Source organism: Aristolochia californica, unplaced genomic scaffold, assembly GCF_029961685.1.
Source record: "Aristolochia californica isolate CCGP_79_NKW_82.1479 unplaced genomic scaffold, dmAriCali1.0.hap1 SCAF_4, whole genome shotgun sequence".
NCBI classification, from domain to species: Eukaryota; Viridiplantae; Streptophyta; class Magnoliopsida; order Piperales; family Aristolochiaceae; genus Aristolochia; species Aristolochia californica.
The window spans coordinates 1,936,774-1,958,404 of record NW_027182103.1 but is presented as its reverse complement, the minus strand read 5'-3'; the positions used below and the strand labels follow the sequence as shown (position 1 = coordinate 1,958,404).

At 37.4% G+C, this 21,631-nt stretch overlaps 3 protein-coding genes across 3 annotated transcripts; 1 reads left to right on the top strand and 2 right to left on the bottom strand.

Annotated features, from left to right (window-relative positions):
* Window positions 1-5,660: 5,660 nt before the first annotated feature.
* Window positions 5,661-12,392, bottom strand: LOC137962297 (protein PLASTID TRANSCRIPTIONALLY ACTIVE 10). The gene is made up of 12 exons (XM_068809080.1): window positions 11,634-12,392; window positions 11,452-11,511; window positions 11,308-11,337; window positions 11,084-11,157; window positions 10,838-10,919; window positions 9,753-9,826; window positions 9,406-9,472; window positions 9,227-9,319; window positions 7,854-8,030; window positions 7,710-7,760; window positions 7,099-7,250; window positions 5,661-6,347 (listed from the first exon to the last, which is right to left on the bottom strand). The coding sequence occupies exons 1-12, from the start codon at window positions 12,378-12,380 to the stop codon at window positions 5,894-5,896; spliced, it is 2,061 nt and encodes a 686-aa protein (XP_068665181.1). The 5' UTR covers window positions 12,381-12,392; the 3' UTR covers window positions 5,661-5,893.
* A 2,400-nt stretch (window positions 12,393-14,792) lies between these two features.
* Window positions 14,793-16,799, top strand: LOC137962789 (TLC domain-containing protein At5g14285-like). Its single transcript, XM_068809861.1, has one exon. It carries the CDS (start codon window positions 15,547-15,549, stop codon window positions 16,291-16,293), a length of 747 nt encoding a protein of 248 aa, XP_068665962.1. The 5' UTR covers window positions 14,793-15,546; the 3' UTR covers window positions 16,294-16,799.
* Window positions 16,800-17,136: 337 nt separating this feature from the next.
* On the bottom strand, window positions 17,137-21,623 carry LOC137962788 (uncharacterized). The gene is made up of 16 exons (XM_068809859.1): window positions 21,388-21,623; window positions 21,213-21,288; window positions 20,844-20,975; window positions 20,395-20,752; window positions 20,225-20,320; window positions 20,020-20,099; window positions 19,841-19,916; window positions 19,586-19,762; window positions 19,097-19,201; window positions 18,921-19,016; window positions 18,747-18,839; window positions 18,464-18,505; window positions 18,338-18,379; window positions 17,989-18,119; window positions 17,750-17,876; window positions 17,137-17,628 (listed from the first exon to the last, which is right to left on the bottom strand). Exons 1-16 carry the CDS (start codon window positions 21,461-21,463, stop codon window positions 17,470-17,472), a joined length of 1,866 nt encoding a protein of 621 aa, XP_068665960.1. The 5' UTR covers window positions 21,464-21,623; the 3' UTR covers window positions 17,137-17,469.
* Between the last annotated feature and the right edge of the window lie 8 nt (window positions 21,624-21,631).

The following is a 21,631-nucleotide window of genomic DNA, read 5'->3' as shown; positions in this document are numbered from 1 at the left end:
ATCAAAAGATCACGGCCTTCTTCAAGATGCAGAAGTACAGGTTATACCAGAAGGGAAGAGACTAGGCAAATACTGAGACCACATTTCCATATTCGAGAAAACGCTTGTCTGTTGAAAAATCATCAATGAAACAGCAATGGAGCAGGAGAAATAGTTTATCTGAAATTATAGCTAAAACATTAGCCTTATTTATATAGGGAATAGAAACCCATTATTCCCTATAATTACGTGTGGAAAACAACACTTCTTTATTTATTTTTCTTTGGGTTTTGAAATGCTATATATACCCTTGTATTCTTACCTCTAGACACGAATCCAGTTCATGTTAGGAAATTCACATTTCCTATTATAATTTGGGTAACATATTTATTATGCAATTATATTTTATATTATTAATAGAATGAGCTGAAATTAAGTAATCTAATTTTGTTAAACCCATTAGGAATAGGCTACGAATATGGGCCAATTGAGTAGATACCACAGGGAATTACGGGAACCCTATATAAGGAGACATAATATGGTTATGGTCCCCAATATACTAAATCACACACAGTTTTCCTTCTCCCCATCCGGAAGAGAAACGAAGGTCCCATTAATGAATAAGGAGATTTAGTTGAGGAAGACCACAACACCAATCATCCGTCCATATCGTTCGTCATAGCGATTCCTCAACATAAAGACGAAACTTCGGAATGGATCCAGGTATTTATCCAAAATCCTAATATTCTGACATTCTAGATTATGGATTTAAGATTACGGTTTTCTAACAGTTCAAGCATTTCCTTTTGTTCCTCTCTTGGTAGTTTGAAGACGTGTTCTTGTGCATTTAAGCCCCCTCAAATCCCCTATGATTGATTAAATTTTCTCACTATGTAGGTTTCTCAGTTCAACTAACTTTTTTTAAGACAAGCTTAGTTTAGTGAAGCTGTTAGAATCGTAGTTAAACCGGACAGTTGTTAAATGTGATAAAACAGAGAATTGTTTTATTTCGAAAGAATTTTTTTACATTTACACCATATATATAGCACAATACAAGGAGAAAATTTGTAAGATTAGAAGTTGTTCTTCCTGATTTCATGGATGATTCATGATAGAAGGAAACATATGCATGACAAAAGAGAACAACTCATACTACTATAAACAGATCTTTCCTTCTTCCATTTAACAACTCTCGCTAACACTTCCCCTCAAGTTGGTGCAAAAGTCTCTATCATGCTCAACTTGTCAAGTAAGTTGTAGAAGGTCTTGGTACAAACAGTTTTTATAAGTATATCTGTGAGTTGATCTTCAGACTGAACAAATGGGAATCAAATTATTTTTGCTTCAAGATTCTATTTAGTGAAATGTCTATCTACCTCAACATGTTTGGTTCGATCATGCTGGACTGGGTTATGAGAAATATCAAACCTATTATCACAAAACAAGTTCATTTTGGTACTAGGAGCAAATCCAATCTCAGTTATTAGTCTTTTAATCTAAAGTAGTTCACAAAAACTCTTGGTCATTCCTCTAAACTAAACTTCAACCCTAGATAATGACACTACCTTTAGCTTTTGGCTTCTCCATGTTACCAGATTGCCTCCTATGAAAGTAAAATATCCTGAGGTGGACTTTCTATCAACAATATTCTCATCCTAATCTACATTTGTGTATCCATCAATATTCCAGGAGAGGACTTTAGATAGCGAAGAATCTGAATTACGGCTCCCATATGATCTTCACTAGGTCTATGCATAAATTGACACAATATACTTATGACATAAGCAATATCTGGTTGAGTATGGGATAAATATATTAGTTGACCAACCATTACTAGCTAGCACTTGATCTGCATACTCTCAAAGTTTGTATTTTTGTCAGCTTACAATCTAGTAATCCAACTTCTAATAGCAAATCGAGCACATATCTTCTTTGAGAAAGAAATATTCCTTTTTTCAATCTTGTTACTTAAATTCCAAAAAATATTTGAGTCATCCCAGATTTTTCATTTCAAACTCAGATGTCAGTTGTTCCTCAATTCTAGAGATCTCTTCAATGTCATCTCATGTAATAATCATGTCATCCACATAGATTATTAAAGTTGTTACCTTTCCCATTCGATGTTTCATAAATAGAGTATGATTTGAGTTGGACTTTTTCAAGCCATATTTTCTCATAGCTAGGCTAAATTGACAAACCAAGCACGAGGTGATTATTTTAGCCCATATAATGAGCATTGCAATTTACACACAACCTTCGATTCTAAGGATGCAGTATATCCCGATGGGATATCCATGTAGACCTCATCTTTAAGATTACCATGAAGAAAGTCATTCTATACGTCAAACTGACGCAACGGCTAGTCTAGGTTCGCTGCCATGGACAACAATACTTGAATGGTATTCAGTTTTGCCATTGGTGAGAAAGTCTCTTGATAATCAATGTCATATGTCTATATGTATCTTTTCGCCACAAATCTTGCCTTTTATCTTTCGATTGAGACATTTGCCTTGTGCTAAATGGAGAAGATCCATCTGTACCTGACTATTTTCTTTCCTTTTGGTAATGAAACCAAAGTCCATGTATTAATTTTTTGCAGAGCCTCCACTTCTAGTTTTATGGCTTGAAACCACTTTGGATCAATTACAACTTCTTCTATTCCACTAGGAACATTGCATAAGGATAATGTATACACAAACGCTTTAAGAGGTTCTGACAACATTTGGCTAGATACGTAATTCACAATCTGATATCGTGAGCTCCTTTTTTAAAGATCCGGGGCGTATCAACTTGGTGACTTGCACGATTGTGTTTAAATGGTAAATTATAATGGGCAGAAGTATCCAAATTATTAACAAAAGAAGGTGTAGTTGGAGAGCCTACCTCAGGAATATGCTCACAAGATTGATTTAGGTCTTCAGGTACAGATGAGTGAGGGAGCTCATTCTTGGATTCAGATCCTTGAAAAATATCAGCACCAATATTTCTTTCTTCTTCATTGATTATCCACAAATTTTCTTCTCTCATCAAATCGTCCTCAAACCCTGAGTGCTTCTACCAAATCTTCTCTTCACTTTGGATCTCTCCCTGAAGAGGAGACACGAGTATTGTAGAAGGATTAAATGTCTCGAATTCCAAGAAGGTAATATCCATAGTGACGTAGGAGAATTTAGTGAAAGGGTAGTGACATGATATCTCTTTTTATGTGTGTCATACCTTAGAAAAATACAGTGCATTGCACATGGATCAAGCATAGTGCGTTGAGTTTTATGAAGATGAACAAAGGCCACACATCCAGAATTTCAGGGAGAAATTACCAAAATAGTAGGTAAAGACACATGGTTGGAAAGAACTTGTAATAGGGTCTCAAAATCCAAACCTTCTGATAGCATTTGATTTAATAAGTGAATTGTGTGGTCACAACATCTTCCTAGTATCTATTGGGCATATGTACTTCGATTAAGAGGGCTCGGGTTGTTTCTAAGATATGTTTATTCTTCCGTTCAACAACTCTATTTTGTTATGGAGTATGGGCATAAAAATTTTCATGTAGAAGACTATGAATTTGAAAATAAGCTTGGAATTCATGATTGAGATATTCTCCTCCATTGTAAGATTGGAGAATCTGAATTTTATATGAAAATTGTGTCTGAACCATTGTATGAAAGGATCAAAAGACACCAAAAACATCGTCTTTTTATTTTAGCAAGTACAACCAAATCATTCGAGTGCAGTCGTTTATAAATAAAACAAACCATCGTATTCCAAAATGAGTAGTAGTAGGAGAAGGATCCTAAACAACGAAATGAATTAAGACAAAAGAAATTTGACTTTTATGCAAGCTTACTGGATAAGTTACCAAAATGCAAGTTTGATATTGAAAATCTGATTCATGTAATTCTGAAAATAAATCCGGAAACAAATGGAGTTCTACTCAATATGGCACTGAAAACCAAGACCAAATCCGGATGATTTGCAGTTCTGTGAAGACGTAATGCTTCCAAAGATCGCACAGAGGTTATTTTTAATTATTTTAGTTTTTGCTTAAGAAGATCTTTATTTGATCTCATGCAGAGATGCTACTGGGGAATTCTTACAGGGGAATTCTCGATCCTAGTGGTGAGTCTTTCAACTATGCTATCTATTAACTCTTCTCTTATCAACATGTCTACCTCTCTGAAGAGTCTGTAACTGCCCCAGACTTCTGTGATCCATTTCTCCCCATCACTCTTGGCCAAGACTGTACCATACTGGAACAATCTCACTTCTTCTGAAGCAGCTACCTGGAGACAACTGCAGTGAATTGCATCAGATTAGTTGGCCATCACTGCAAGAAGCTCACCCATTTGGTTCTGTATGGAGTCATGGAGAAACCTGAAGCAGAAGCCATCGTGACATGTTTTCCCGAAATCCAAAGGTTGGATTTCAGAACCTGTTTCTTCTCCAAATCAGCTTCGGATATCATCCTCGACGGGGCGGAAAATGTAACAAGGATTAATCTCATGCATGTCATTTGTGCAGATGAGAGGGACATGAAGAAGCTTTCTACGAAAGTTCTCAAGGAAATAGAAGCAAAGGATATGAAGCCAGAGGTTCGTGACAAACTCGCTGCTCTGGAAAAATTATTCCTTTACTGTGGAGGGAAAATGTGTCAGCATTGTTCTTGGTATTACAAGGTAGAGCTTTTTTATCTTTTGCATGTTTTTGGATTGCAATAAGAAGACAAATCGTCTTATAGTTTTGAAATTGATGTTTCGTTTTAGTTCTCTAAATCAGGGTTTCACATACTTGTATCTGGCACATGAAGATCTGAAAATACAGCCGACATCCATAAATCCAAGTTATACCGAGAGGAGCCAAAACAATCAAGACCAAGCACTGCTTTTGAACCTTTTTCAGTTCCTTCCTAAAAGCCTCACAGTGGCGGAGCTTAAACCCTTTGGATAACATTCTATTGCAGTTGAAGCACCTGGAACGCTTCCCGCTGCGTACTTTCTTTCCAAATCTCCTCCACCATCCACCAAAAAATTCTTCTTCTTCTATCATCGAATCAATCCCCTTATATCTTCTTTCTTCTGTTTCTGCTTTCTTGATTCTCCCAGGCTCTTGCAACATTGGAGCTTCTTCCTCTCTCTCTTTCGCCTGACGAACTTAACTGTGAGCTTGTGCTTTCGTGGCAATGTCAGACATTCTTTCTTCTCCACGTTGACAAGTACTATACCAGTGATCGTACTGGAAAGCCATGAAATCTTGGCCACCCTGAGAGAGCAGGAAAAAATCGCAGACGCACTCCAATTACTCGTTTTCGTTCATGGGTTGTTCACATTATAAATTACTCAAACTGAATCTTCTGTGTTCATGATCTTTCTCAGAAAGTGCATACAATATTTGGATTATTTAATTTAATAACATATTATATATGAATTTTTTCAATATTTGGATCTTATACTATATGTATTAAGTGCATACAAGGGTATTTTCATTATTATAATATGTCACGCTAATCCTGAAAATCATTGAGCTTTTTAGTGATTTGGGTTGGGTATGAATATGAATAAACCCGGCACATTGTCTATGCCAACCCATTCGTAGCATCACACCGTAAGATATTATCATGGCAAAAGGAGACATTTCATGTAGCTTACTCATCACAGCATCACAGTACTGAAGAAGATGGGAGGTTCTGTGTGCTTCATGTTGATCTGTTTGGAAACGACACCGTTATACCTGTAGAACTTGGATCATATATTCATTTTACAAAAGCATTCCACGACTTGCCTGGAGGCTCACTGTGTTAGGTAGTAAGTAGTACACTCATCATGGTTGTATTCCGAGTGCAACAACCTGCATTTGCATCTGGGTTCTTTACTATACAATCAAACAAAAGTGGGTTGACTCTACAATTTAACAAGATTCATTCCTCAAACATTCCTTCGTCTGACATACTAGGGGATTCGGTTCCATTGACAAGAGGCATGTCTGATGAACTTGAGTTTGAAGCGCCGAAAATGCTATAATCGAAATCAATATCATCGTCATATTCATCTTCCTCTCCTTTGTCTTGCATTTCATCTGCATCCTCCTCCTGTGGCTTCTCTTTGGCTTCTTGAGCTTTTCGGGCTTCTCTCTTCATTTTTTGTTTTATCGCGTCTTCGTAGGACATCTCATACCACACGGTCCCCTTGCCGACGATTGACTTGTTATGGGCATCAGTTGCTCTTTCCTGTTTACTCTTTTCTGAGTTTTTCGGCTCTCCCCAATAGTCATATCTGTATAAAGGATTGGTAGGGTCATATTGATCCTTTCCAAAGTAACTGTCATCCACATATCTTCCCGGTTCCTCCAAAGGAAGGCCAAGTGCTTTTCGGCTGACCAGTAAAAACACATATCCACGGATCAGATAAAAGATAAAAGAACTGAAATCTCAAGGTCATGGAGTCTTTCGCCATTCCAGGTTACTCTACCAATGAATACAATGTTTATGTAAAAAAAGTTCACATGCAAGTGGAAGTTCAATTTTTTTTTTTTTTTAACTTTTTGAATGTTAAAACCCTTTTAACTGGTGAGACTTAACTCAACACCTTACATTAGAAACCCTCCCATATGACCATTAAACCAAAATTCTACCAGCGTTAACTGTTACAAAGGCATGTCCATATGAAAGCAAGTCATATAGTCAAGGATAATAGAGAAAATAGGTTTCATACAGAACTCGTTTTGAATGAAGTAAATATCCATCAAACTTGTCAACGATCCCATCTTGGCTCATGCATTCTCTATACGTTTAAAGTTGTAAATACCATCTTCTCAAATCAAACAATCAATATTAATATGCCAGTGTATAAGCCACACAGATAACCAGTAGGCAGCATGTGGCGGGCTCGCAAGCCATTTTCTGCGCATCACTTTGTACACCATATGGTTTCTCCAAAATTAACATTCAAAACTCTTATCCATGTTATGATTTTTTTGTATTAGATCCAAATGTTTCCGTCACTGCCTCTAGTCATACACCACCTAAACTACAAGCCTATGAAGATTTTGCCCAGAATGATCTCAAACCTTTAAAGTTTATTAATACCATTTAACCCAAATGAGAAAAGGAACAGACATGTATACCTGCTAATATCTCTGAGAAGAGCTTCTCTTTCTTCCAATGATCGTCTCCAATGCATCAAATCATATTCATCCATTTCAGTATTTCGCCTCAACTTGGTTACCTTAAATACCTCACCTCTTTCCTGTGCTTCCTTCTTTAATTTGTTATTACGCTGTACCATACACACCATTCAAGTATTACATCCTCTTGATAAAGTCCATTGTTTTTCTGAGGACTGCGTATTCAAATAAAACTAAGGTTCAACTACAGGAAAGCAGATTGCTTTGTGAAAAACATATTTTGAGAATTCATAGATGTTAGAGCAACAACTTTGCAACATTACAAACAAATTGTTCACAGAGAAAATGCTTGAAAGGATTAGTGTGTTGTATTTCCCTTAAGACAGAGTTTTTAAAAATAAATAAAATAACAATAAAAATATTTTTAAAAAAAGGAGAATTAGTTCTGCTGAATGATTAACAGTATTTTTAATATTTTCACATTTAGGCCCACAATCTGCACAACCAGCATTTTGGATACCAGGAATCAAATGTGTCAAGCAAATGTACCAGGATACTTCTTGGATGCTCAAAGCAGATTTAAGAAGTCATAAGATCAATATTGCATTCACCTGTCTCTCAGAACGAGCAGCTTCCAAGTCAAGATCTTTCACATTTGTTTTCTGCCAAAGATATCCACCAACAAAAACCATAGAATTGAGGCCCACCAATATTAATGTAAATGACAGAAATCGGCCAACAAAAGAAATACCCACCAAAATAATCTTTGGGATTAAAGCCTTTTTAAAATATCCTTTTGTATATTCAACACTATCCTCCTCTTCCACAGTAGTATTCATCATATTCTCCAAGTATTTCTTGTCTTTATACTTGTCAGGATTTGCCTCTTCGTCATCCAGAATCATTTGCTCAGCAACATGTAGTTGCCACAACTGCAAGCAAGTGATTCTCATATTAAAATCAGCTCCACGCATTGTAAGAGATAGAGAGAGAGCAGAACTAGTTTGAGACAAATGAGATAGCGGTTTCAGCTTAAAACAGTAGATTTGTTTGAGGACATAAAAAGAGTAGATTATTAAAGCACAGGCAAATGAAATATAGATGAAGAGACATCTGTAGTGGCCAAAACAAGAACAGAAGGTCCTAGAAATATCCAAGAATGTAGCCATGGTTCCCATAAACAAGTGAAAGACCTCCAGGACACATCCTCTAGCTAAAGAATTGTGCATATTTTATCTCCCAGAGGTCTCAAGATCTACTTATTTACAGAAAGTGGAGACCACTTGATACTGTGATCCCTTTTTTCATCTTCTTCAGATATATCATATATATATGACAGTCTCAACATCAACAACATACAATCAACTTTTTCTCAAGATTAGGATATACAAAAACCCATCCATCGAACTTTAACGAGCTCCAGAATTGTGGGATAGGACATCCATACCAGAGAGGACAAAGACTATCCAGATCCCATGATCCAATTAACACAGAATAGGAAAAAATATCGATGTATTGGGATATCCAACATGCATGTTAGTGCTGCGTATAATGCTCTGCCCCATCTGAAAACAGTACAGTATCTGGATCAAGGTGTTGCCATGGCTCAACATGACCCTGTTCCAAGCCTAACTTGACCATTCTTAGTGACGTTTGGAGATGAAAGGTATATAAAATGGAAGAGGGACTCATTTAAGTAGTTAATGTGTTTATCATCTGCAAAAATAATCATATTTCAAAAATTTTACGTGACTTCCAGAATTATAATAAGTTCTTTTTACATTCTTCCATATACAGAGGGCTGACCAACAGTTGAGCCCCCAATAGTAAGTCAGGGGTAATAATTTTACGTGACTTCCAGAATTATAATAAGTTCTTTTTACATTCTTCCATATACAGAGGGCTGAACACAGTTGGCCCCCCATAGTAAGTCAGGGGCACCCCATTCCACTCAACCTCATCGCCTAACCCTTCAGTTTGATGTTACCATTGTCAACCAAATTTATACTTATAACCACTTACAAAAACAAATTCATGGTATCCATGTTGTGAAAGGCTCGCATTTATCTAATTTGTTTTATTTCCTATTGAATCCAAACAAAGACAGAAGCCATGGATCAGAAGATACCTTATCAACATAAGGATGATTTGACAACAGAGGCTGCTCTTCTAATTTATAGTCTAGTTTTTTTCTTGGAATAGGGGGTCTTCCACAATCTCGCTGCAAAACAAGCATCACTTAGAATGTTCAAAGAAGGTTATCGGAGACACTGTGAGAATCATTTTTTATTAGCTAGAGAAACTTACACGTAATTCATCAGGATTAGTATCCTCATCCCGATGAAATATTGGTGGAAAATCAAATCTGTTGAAGCTGCATTTTGGAACAGAAGAATAAAAAACAATTAGGAAAGTACAAACTAGAAAGGCAAGTACTTGGTATGAAGCCAAAGACTGTTTTGGCACTCTTTTATTAGCGTTTGATTTTAGTATTTGACAATTCCAATTATCCTATCATGTTAGCTGGGTCACACAGATTTCCATAAACATACAGTAACCCGCTTGGATTTGGTTTCAGCGGGATAATTGATAGAACAAAAGTTATTATAGATACAACGAATGTCGCATAACAGTAAAAAGAATAGAGTACATACATAAGGTGGTCGATATTGGGATCAACAAAACGCAATTCAATCGGAAAACGGAAGTGATATGGATCCCTTTTCGCCTGAAAAAGATTTCAAACACCGTTTGAAAGGCTAAAACCAAAAGCAGTCCATGAAAGATGCGCACACAGTATATTATCTCCACTAAACAAGAAAGTAGAAGGACCAACAAAGATTCTTTAAGCAGTACCTAGAGGTCAGATGTAAAGGCTGTTCTCCACTTCATCTTCTTTTTGAGTAAACATGTTCTTGAGTTCATTAGAATGCATGATCGATATGGATCACACAAACACATTAAGGTTTTACTGATTTTCCTGCCTTCCTTTTTTTTCTTGAAATGTTGGAAGGCTTTTATTCATGTTTTAAAAAACAAAAACCTTTAATTTTTCATTCTTCTTAGAATTTAAGTAAACATTCTGTTACTTGAATCTTTGCTTTGATACCAAACAGTCACATATATTTCAGAAAGATTGTTCAACAATCAGCTTTCTCGTTCCTTAAACTCATATTCTGGCAACTGAAAGCTGGAATATACTAGTGACAATCTGCATTGGGGCATAATTAAGGATCTAGCATCATTTGTAGCAAAGAATTAGCAAGTAGCTATTATTTCTCATGAATGACACTTATTGAACAAATTTCAGCAGAAATACACATGAAAGAGGTATATGATAATCATTACATTAGGTAACCTCTGACAGCTTAAACTTAGACCAATAAAACAGGAATAGAATACACAGTTAAATTCCCTAAACATCACTGGCACAAGTAATATTTATGAAAACCTAGTTAGTTAACAGGTCCTAAATGTAAGTTCCTAAAGCTCTAGCGTTCTTAAATATTCACCCGCTCTTCTTCATTCTCCATCAAGTGCTAAATAAACATAAATGGACAATGAAACAACTAGCACGAAATGTGCTAATGAAAACCAAAAAAGAAAAAAAACACTTTAGCCATTTTAAGCCAGGGAAGAGCTTTTTCTAAATATAAACAATGATTTACATGAAAGTAAACAAACAATACTTGTAACAAATGAATCCATTTGTAAAACAAGACCATATATTGTCCCTCACCAGAACTTCAACAATAACATGCATGCCAACTTTCACGTGATGACGGATCCAATACCAATCATTTCTTTTTATCGGAACCCATCTGAAGAAAATAAACGGATATCAATAAAGTAAAACTTGGACATGGATATGTTCTCATTCTCAACTAATTCCAGAAACAGTACTAGGCATGCTAGAAATTAAATTGGCACAAGAATGGGCATAGAACATAAAGAAAAGAAATGTAAAAAAATGGGTAAAGACTACCCATCATGTACGCATCCAATGTCAACAAACGCTCCCTGGTAAAGATGAACAGTGGTCACTTTTCCTGCACAAATCTTTTTCAGGAAGTTTGCAATCGTCAGTTTCTTCCACTGTAAAGCCCATGTTGATGAACTTAATAAGAACCAAAGAAAAGAAATTTAATTAACCCAAACATAGAACAAAAAATGGCTTTAGGCTGTGTAAAAGAAGCCAAGTGGGTTCACCTGTCCAGGATAAAAAAATGGAAGCTCAAGCTGCGAGAAAAATCAAACTGGTTAAAGAGATCATTCCAAGAGAATATAGCAATCCATTGAACTGCCAACAAAAGAAGAAAAAAAAAAGTAAATTACAGAAATGAGCAAACATACCATGTCATCTTTATAGTCCTTCCCTCTCTTTCTCCTTCCGGGATAATAGTCTTGATCAAACTAAAATGAATGGGAAAAAGAAATCAACTCCCTTGGTGACGAAGTGTAAAACTTAAAATAACCTGAAAGTTGAGATGATACCAATATCATATACCAAGTCTTTTTCAAGAAGAAACCCCAACCTGATAAGATTCTTCCTCCAACCGATCCTTGTTCGCCGCAACCCACTCCTTATACTGTTTCAAGAAAATCTTGTACCTATCCAAACACATTCCATCATCCTCCCTCCTCGCAGATTCCAACTCCTCCAAATTAATCCTTTCCGCCTGCATCTTATGAGCTTCTCTAATAAACGCGAGCTCCTTCTCGTCCACCTTCCAGTCCCTCGGCGGCCAATCCCTGGGCGGAACAAGCTTAAGCGCCAGTGGTCCCTCCCAACCGGTCTCCAACGGCTTCGGAATCTCCCCTTTAATCTCAAACTGCTTAGCATAATACTCGTCTTCAGTCAACCCACTCTCTTCCATTTTCTTCTGCCGATATTTGGGGCTCAGCATCCTAAACGCCTCGACGGCCTCGGGGGACTGGAGTGGCACTTCTTCGCCTTCATTCAAGCTCTTCCTTGCAAAATCAGCCTCAGGAGAGAGGATTTCATCCCATGGGGCCCAACCGCGCTCGACCCAGTTGTTGAGGCGGGCTTCATCTTCTGTTTCTTTCTCCTTGGGGCCGAAGTTCTGAAGGAAAGTCTCGTCGACAGGAAACTCGTCGGAGGTGGTGGCCCGGGGACAATTGGAGCGAGGTCGCCATAGAAGGTGGGGTAATGAGAGGTTTAGAGCTCCGGAGGTGGACGGAGCTAGGATTCTCGACCAGGGTTTTGCAGGTAGAAAGGAAGGGAAAGGTAGAAGGAGGTAATGGGCATGGAGTGACTGCATTTGAGGTGGGTGGACCTCTCTCAGCAGCGAAGTGGGAAGGCTCAAAGTCGAAAACTGTTTAAACGGTGTGGTTTCAGAAAGTGGATAAGGAGCTTTTCTTATCTAGGAAGGTGGTAATTGCCTAATTGGTGATTAAGTTTTCCGATTTGTCGAGTTGATTCGTGACTCAGGGCAAGTCTGATCAGATTTTAGACTGGACAAATCGAGTAGTGGAGAAGAACATCATTCACTTAATAAGAAAAATACCTAAATTAAATTTATTAAAATATATAATTATAAACCAATATTATATCTAATATATATTTAAATATTTAAGTACCCTTAATTAATTAATTAATTAATAAGACAAAATTGTTTTAATAATAATTTATACTTTTACCTCTTTCCAAAGAAAGTGTTTATTATTAAATTACATATAAATTTATGATAATTTGTTATTATCAATATATAGAAGTTATTAAAAATAATATTCTATTTCAATAAAAATATAGACAAAAATAAATCTTATGACACCCATGTTATATACTGAAAATATAGTAAATTTACAAAGGAGGTCTTTTAAATTGTTAAAATAGTGAAAAACAAGGTATGTACCTAGGGGTGGCATCGAGCCTAGCAGAGCCCGAACCTGCCTATGTTCGAGCCGAATTTGATTTAAATATTTTGAACTCGAGATCGAGTCGAGCCCAGCCTCAAGCCTAAAATTGTTATCGAGCTCGAGCCTAATAATTTTAACTGAGTTCGAGCCGAGCTCGAAATTTAACATTCATTTAAAACTTTTCAAAAAATATATGTCTTGAGTTCGAGCTCTAACATATATTTAAAATTTTTAAAAATATATATATAAAATTATGCATACATTTTACATAAAAATTAGGCATATATTTTACATAAAATTAGGCATGACCTCTACTTAAAATTGGGTATAAAGGTGACATTGAATTGAGTTAAGCCCGAACCTTCATATGTTTGAGCTGAACTTGATTTAAATATTTCAAGCTCCAGCTCGAGTGAGACCCTACACTCGAGCCTAACTGAGTTCAAGTTGTACTTCTGTTAAGAGCAAGAAAATGAAATGATAAGACTTATAGTGAAAAGAGTAACTCGTGCTTTGTCACGTAGATTAATAGGGCTGGGCCCACTTGAAAACCACCTGGAACAGAAGTAACCAGTGTCTCGTCGAGCGGTTACAGGCTCTGTTGAAAAGGCAACCGGTCGGAGGTTCTACTGCCTTGGACTCGTGAATCTTGATCTCGTACTTTGGCAGTTTGGCTGCTGGAGAGGCTTTGGGAGAGGGAAGAGCTAGATCTGGAGATTGGAGAAATGTTGTTGTAGATATTCATGGCGATCTTGCTACCTTTAGCCGGCATCGAAGTGGTGTCTTTGGTGTACTTGTGTCTGTTGTGGTACACTATGAGTAGGGTGCTGCCACTGCTACCAATGAAGGTGCGGCCGACAAAGGGTCTGACGGCTACGGAGCTGGAGCAGTTGCCGATGGCTGAGGGGACGAGGATGGAGGAGGTCGAATGCTCGGTCTGCCCGGATGCAGACGAGGACGAGGAATGAGCCAGCTCGCAAACTTTCGAGTCGAACCTTGATTCGATCGAGCGCTTGAGATCTAGTATACCGAGACGAGCTCTAAGCCGGGTCGGTTCGAAATCACCCCCTATATACCTATTTGTCTATATCTCTCTCTCATCATCAAGTCTCCCTTCGTATAAATGATAAATAAATAGATAAATAGATAAAATCGAACCTAATTAAATCTTCAAATTGACAAAAAAATAAATGTTAACATTTATATGGGTTGAATGATGTAGAGCCCACCACAATTAAGGATCAAAATAAAATAACATTTTTGCTAAAGATTTAAAATAATTGAATGTTTACCTAATAAATGTTAACCTATTTTATTATTATTATTTTTATAATTCTTGAAAATTTTAACTTTAATACAAATTTTTTATGCTTTCTTGTTCATAGAATTATTGCCCAATTTAGGGTGAGAATTTAACTACTCTAATTTTAATATAATTAATATCTAACCTATAGTCTTAACTTTATTCTCATATTTATTTATTTAATAAAAAATTAATTAATGTGAAATTGGATAAAGAACTAATTAAAATAATATTTTTTAAAGTTGTTGAAAACAATTAATTTTAAATAGTTTAATATTAAATCGTAATAGTTAATGAGTTGATTCATTAATGGGTGGGCCCCATCAAATTAACGGCGAAGCGATTAAGATAATTAAGGGTATTTTGGTCATTTTAACTTGAAGAACTTAGATATTGTCTCCAGAATATTCCGGACCAGGTTTACGTGGACAGTGGACTCTTTTCAATTTTTACCCTTTCTCTTCTCTCTCTCTATCTCATTCGTCTCTGTTCCTGCGTTCTCGCTTTTTAAGGTTTTCGAAGCTCTCACCCCCTCGAAAGCTGAATTTTTTCCTCACGGACCTCCCGGATTTGCCCAGGGACGCTGCGGGGAAGCTAATTTAGCGACTCTGAAGTAATTACCGAGGGTGGAGAGTGTAGAAGAGGTTGTCGATCTGGGCGAGGTGGGATTCCTCTGTGACATTCGGAAGTTGTTTTGTTGTTGTTTTTTTTTTTTTTTTGGTTTTCGATTAGTTTGTTGAGGTTATTGCATTGAGATTACATCTGGGAAGCTAGTCATTAAAGGTACATTCTCTTAATGAAGGTCGGAAAGTTTGTTTTTGGGGTTGTTCTGTTTTTGTCTCGGGAACTTCACTCGCTGTCAGAGGTTGATGGGGAATCGGATTTCCTGGGCGTGATTCCGTTCTCTTCATCCTCTAGTGGTGCTTTTGCTCCATTTGCGGTAAGAAACCTAACTATTTGAAAATTTGGATTTATCGAAAGAAGTTGGAAATTTTCGTATTTATAATCGTCGGTGATCTTTGAAAATGGACCATCAACTCTCTCTTCTTTCCTGAGCTTTTCCTTTTGTAACCCTCCTTAAGTCCTTAGAAGTATTCGTTTCGTTTCTTATTTTCTTTTTCTGGTCTCTTGATTGCTGAATTTGGTTTCGTTTCTTATTTTCTTTTTATTTCTACAGTTTATCGGTAGATACTTCTTCCAGTTAAGACACTCCCTCTTTATAATCCTTTTGATAATTCATTTTGTTTCTATTCCTTTGAATCGACATGGAAACCGAGACTCTCACCTCATCCTTCCTTCCCATCATTTTCCCTGCTTTCATTGCTGTATATCTCTTTGCTTACTTCGTTGTTTTCCGCAATTGGAGCCCAAAACTCCGTCCTGTAGCTTCGAGCTGCCTCATCTCTTTAGCTCACGGAACTCCCGCAGCCGTTATGGCTTACTTATCCATCAGCGATCCATATCAATCCGGCTTTGCTTCCCCAAACAGTATTTTCCAAAACCTGGTGCTTGATTTCAGCATATCCTACTTCCTAGTGGATCTTCTCCATTATCTTGTGTTCTTCCCTTCTGATGTCCTCTTTATTGGACACCATCTTGCCACCCTTTTTGTGTTTGCCACTTGTCGGTACCTTGTCTTTCATGGAGCTTTTGCCATTCTTGTACTTTTGATGCTCGCCGAGATTACCAGTTTCTGCCAGAACACATGGACGCTTGCAAATGCCCGAAAAGATGACTTGCCTGCTGCTGCTAAACTGTATGCAATGCTTTCTCCTCCCTTTTATGTCTTCTACACCATGGTGAGAGGTGTTGCAGGCCCTTATTTTGTGTATAAGATGGGGATGTTTTATTGGAGTGGAGAGGCTGACTATGTGATACCAAGGTGGCTTTGGATATCTTGGATAGCTGTTGTTATCACTGCTATCTCTCTTAGTATCTTGTGGATTTCCAACCTTTGGTTGGAATTGTTCAGAGAAAGGAGTGCAAGGATGGAGCAAAAGAAGAAGAGGTAGAAGATGGAGGTTGGCTGTTACAGGGGTTTATTTCTTCCATGAACAGAATTTATGGGTTCTCTGTTACGAAGGTATTATTCATGTAAGTGATCAAAGGACACAGGAGGTTGCTGAAAAAGCCCAAAAATGGCGATGGTCAGAAATCAATTGAATGTTGATATATGTAGTTGCAGTTTTCTCTGCTGCAGAAAAGTTGTCCACAAAGCCCTTTTGATTCTCCAATGAAAAAGCATTGTTCCAATTTTTTTCTTTTCAATTTCTGATTCTTGGGTGTGAATTCAGAATTTATGGTCTGGTTTTCTTCCAAGCCAATGAAATGTTCTATTATTGCACCTCGAACAAGTGCTTGCTTTATTCTTAATTGTACCGCAAGAGGAACTGAAACTGTCACCATTTGAATTAATTGTTTAAAGGTTGTTTGACCTGTGAACAAGTCCTCGTGCCTGAAGATGTTTTCTGGAAGAACTAAGTGACCTCTTTTAACCTGTGTAACAGTTCCACTGTTGAGGAATGGCATGAAAAACTAGGCAATTTCTGCAGAAATGCGTTCTTGTTGTTTCATTAAGCAACTGAAAGTAGTTAATTGATTGAAGAAAACAGGAGAAAGAAGAACCTGAAGAAGACAAATAATGGTATTTTATCTCATCATGGTGTTGCCTGATACTCCCTGTACCTTGGATTGATAAAAATGAAGGGTCATGTACTCCTGATTCCTGCCCGAGAGAACAGGGTTCATCATCTAGTATAAGTAATGGTGATTGCTGAAGCTCTTGGAAGGGAGAACATGAAGGTATCCACCACAGACGATCTGACATGCTGAGGATCAAACAGAAGAAGACTAGCTTGCCAAATATGTCATATTATAATGGGGTTAGAACTTGGTCCTCCCCAGAGGATTCTCCAATCCTCTCTAAAGATTAGATGGAAACCGATCTTACCCTGATGCAGATGTCATATAATGAACAGAACCTAGTCCTCCCCAGAGGATGAGGCACACACTGTTTATACTCACCTTTGGTCTCTCACTAACATTTGCCTCTCTTCTATCATCAGATCATACATTTTTGTAGTTTCCTTGAGACCATAATTTTACAACTGGGGCATTTATCAGCTCTTTCTGCGCAGAGAAAACAAGAGAAATGAATTGGTCTCCACAAGGGACTCATCCTCAAAAACTTAGATTCGGACAATGGATGCATTTGTCTTGTCTATGTCTCCATTGTAGTTTAGCTCTATAAAGGTCCCTCCTCCAATGCCCTTGGCTAGTCTTCCAGGATTCAAACACATGCACCTCACTTGCCCAGCTGCATCTTCTGTCATCCCAAGAGATAGCACCTGATACAACCAGCAGAATATCAGCATCAAACATCTCTAATCATTGTGGCAGTTTACACTGGCTATTGACGTGCGGTGTTCACATCAAAAAGGAAACTTGATACTTGTGTGTTGCTGCTACCTTGATAAAAGGTGCCAAATCTGAAGGGAGGATGAGAAAATCAGGAATATCTTTAATCTGGAGAGCTTCGGGAGCTAGTGAAAGGTCCAAAGGAACCCCTCTAGTTGGAGGATATAGAGGATAAAAGCTGTTTACAGGAAAAAATAAAGAAAAAAAACATCAAAATTTTGAACTATGTAGGCATAAAAATTTCTGTTACAGAGATTCCTTTCTCATAAATCAGGTATAAAATAAGTAACCTGCGTTGACGCAAAAGATGACTTGCAAGTCGACCCATACGGTCTCCATGAGAATTGCCCGGCGGCATTCGCCAGATCTCCTCACTGCTTAGCTGCTTGAGAATATCCATACTACAGCCACCAACAGTGACCTGTGGGTGATCATTATAATTAGAAAACTATGATTATTTTATGCTATCTATTGGATGAACAATCACATAGTTTAATGCAAGTTACATCATCAATCTGCTGCAGGAAAAAAAAAGCATATTCATTTTACATAATGGAACTTTAAGACTGTTTCTTGATTAACATATACAATAGGATGCAGGACAAAGAAGCAACATCAGTAATAACAATTAGTACATACCTCATTGACTTTGAAAACTCCAGGATTTGGCATGCAAGTAATCTGACAACCAATATCATTTAAAAGGAACTTCTGTGAGCAATTAATGAAGCAAAAACAAGGAGGCTGGACAAAATTCATACACACCTGATACTTTAGATCTTCAGGCAAGTGGATATCGAATAACGGCTACAGTGTTAAGAAAGATAACAATCAGATCAAAATTGTATATTGCAAAGATGCATATTTTGATTACCTTTGTAATTTTATTTTCTACCTGGATATAACAAGCATTTCAGTGATTCTTTTTTCTTGCTACTTTTCATTCTGCTTGATATTTTTTCTCATGGATGATACTTTGAGATAGTTTAGGCTTTGAAAAAATAATGCAAAAAGTTATATAGGTCAATATTCGAGGAAAAAAGAGCACCTGAGGGAAGACAAAATCATGATTACAATCACGGACAGATGGGACAAGAACTACTCGAGCAGCAGATCCCATATACTCGACATAGTCTTGCAACTGCACCAAAACACCGGAGGTAAGAGTGAAAATATACTTAACCAAAAAATTGACAACTATAATGTACGAGTAGGTTCATACCCTTTTGACAACTTGTACATGAAATATTTCATCAAAGCTTCTCTCTACAGTTCCTTTCTTGACTTCTGGATGTTCTGAATCAACAAATGGCCCTAGCTGCAAAAGCTTTTAATTAGTTAAACAATTCTTAAGATCAATTCAGTACAATGGAAGTAGATTTTCTCACAGGATCTCACCAACACGAGGAGTTGAGGCTGTTTTCTTCTTGCATAAGCAAGCAACTCCACTAAGGGCTCAAATAGCAAGTTGTCAGTTGTAGTAAACGGTCCAGCTGCAATAACCTGTGGATGGACCCAGAAACCTTATCTGAGGTGTGAAGATGGAGAAAGACACACATCTACACATACAAAAGTTATGGAGCTGGTAGATAACTAGAGAAGTTCTGTGACCTGTTCAAGTTGTCTTGACTTCAAGAGAACTTCATAGCAGTAGGTGGAATCATTATAAGTGCCCATTGTATTCAGTCATTTTTATTAAGATCCTGAGCAGCCTTATTAAGCATTTATAAGGAATCATGCAGGGTTTAAAAGAATTTCACAACAAAGCCCTACCATGATCAAATTGAGTTTGACTTATTTTTATGCATTATGAGAAAAATAGAGAATGAAGAAGAAGAGAGCAATAAATGTCTCAGTAGGAAGAAGAATATGAGTTTCATCATATACCAGTGATAGCGACTCTGATGAAACACAGGGAGACAGGGGCTTGTACTCGACATCCACTGCTTGCTTCTTCAAGGGAGGCAAACCTTCATCCGTGGAGGCAGATAGAGGGAGGAAATCAACCACTTTTGATGCAATCAAACAATGCCCACTAGGATTATGACCGTCAATACCAATCACCTGACATCTGTCTTAATTAGAAACATTAACCTATTCAACTGAAAATTAGCTTTGAGATCACGGGAATTGTGAAAATACTTGGCCAGGAAATAGTGAAAACTGGTCCAATTTCTGAAGATCTAAGCGCACACGTTGTCCAGCAGAATGTTCAACACTGCCACAAGATGAGCACTTCAAAATTAGAGCTATACTATGATTTAAACGGTAAGAACCAGAACACTACTGAATTTAGCCCTCAAAGAACTATTATTCTATACCTGCCTTGTAGCAGTACAGACTTCTCATTCAAATGACCTTCTCCATCGCAACATACCATTCCAACCACAAATATACTTTTCTGAAAATAAGACATTGATAAGAGAAATGGATGATTAGTTTGATGACCTACTATGATGAAATCGAGCACAACATCAGAATCTCCTATAATAACAATTGAGACTGAACTAAATTTAAAAGAGTCACCTCTGAAGCCAAAGTAGCATCTGCAGGTTCTCCATACACCCCTGATGCAACAAACGCAGTTGCATGCCTTCTCATGCGGTTTTCGAGGGAATTAAACTATGTAAGAGAAAAAAATTAGATGACATTGTATAAGAAAAAAGCTAGAAATGTTTGGTCATTATGCAGATTACCCTCTCTTCTGTACGGTCATACATGAATCTGCACCCTGGTTCAGGTTGTGATTGGAGAGTTTGCACAGAACATATTGCGCCTGGCCGGACCTTTCTAATGATTTCATCTTCTGAATTTTCTGCATCTCGTTCTCTGACACCATCATCCTTTTTTAGACAGTTGAAATCAGATTGAACCACAAACTTGCTTGAGCGCTGCCCAAAGGGGGTCACACGGTTACTTGGGTGAGTCGATGAAGAAGGCTTCTCATTTGTTCCAAAAGTTGAATTGAGTGGCTCTGAGAAGGGCGACTGGTACTCTTGCGATGGAGTTTCAATCAATCTCAACTGTTTATCTTCGTAGGAGTCGCTTAGAAGCCTGAAAAGATATATTTTGTAGGAATTATGATTTGAATCATTTACAAATCATAATTCTTAGAGAAAAAAACAATAATGAAGTTCAAACTTACATGTCAACGTCATTACTAGAGTACACATGCAAGTCGAGCTCTTCTTTTATAGTGCTTTCAAGCTGCTCCTTTTGTAGGTGAGATAAGAAACCATCCAGGTGAGCATTTTTTACGACAGATCCATTCATATGCCTACCAAATAATAAATCCACAAATTTCTTCAGAAGATAACAAAAGATTAAGAAATTTACTGGCTACTTTGTTTTGATCATGTAGCTGAAGAACTAAATTCATTTACACAACTAAAATGAACATATGAAGTGTTTTATTGAATTTTAAACTCATCCCGAACAGAATCAAGTTCTCTAACAGAAAAGGAAGCCCGTTTACTAACAAAATAAGTTATGAACACGAAAAATTCAGATGTACCTGTTGAGATAGTAAATCTCCCAGCTTGACACAAGGTCCGACGCACTGAGCTTGTAGTTGATGCAGAATGTGAGACCTGGTAGACAGCAATGACGGAAAAATAGGGCTTCAATGAAATAAAAAAATAAAAAACAAATATCAAAATCCGAGGCTGGAGAAAGAAAAAGATTCAGACATTTTGAGAGAATTTCTTCTTCCTCCTCAAGGGAAAAACCATTTTTTTCGAACTCCGCTTTGATTTTTTCCTGCATGGCGGATGAGGGTATCAGGGAGGAGAGAAGATTAAGATGAAGAAATGGCGGGAAGTCTGATTTGGCGCCAAACTAGAACCGTCGTGCCCGTTTGTACACGCCCAATCGTGTTCTGGCCGGAGTCAAGGTGGGAACGGTGTCGATCAAAGACATGGTGAAGGGACAGAA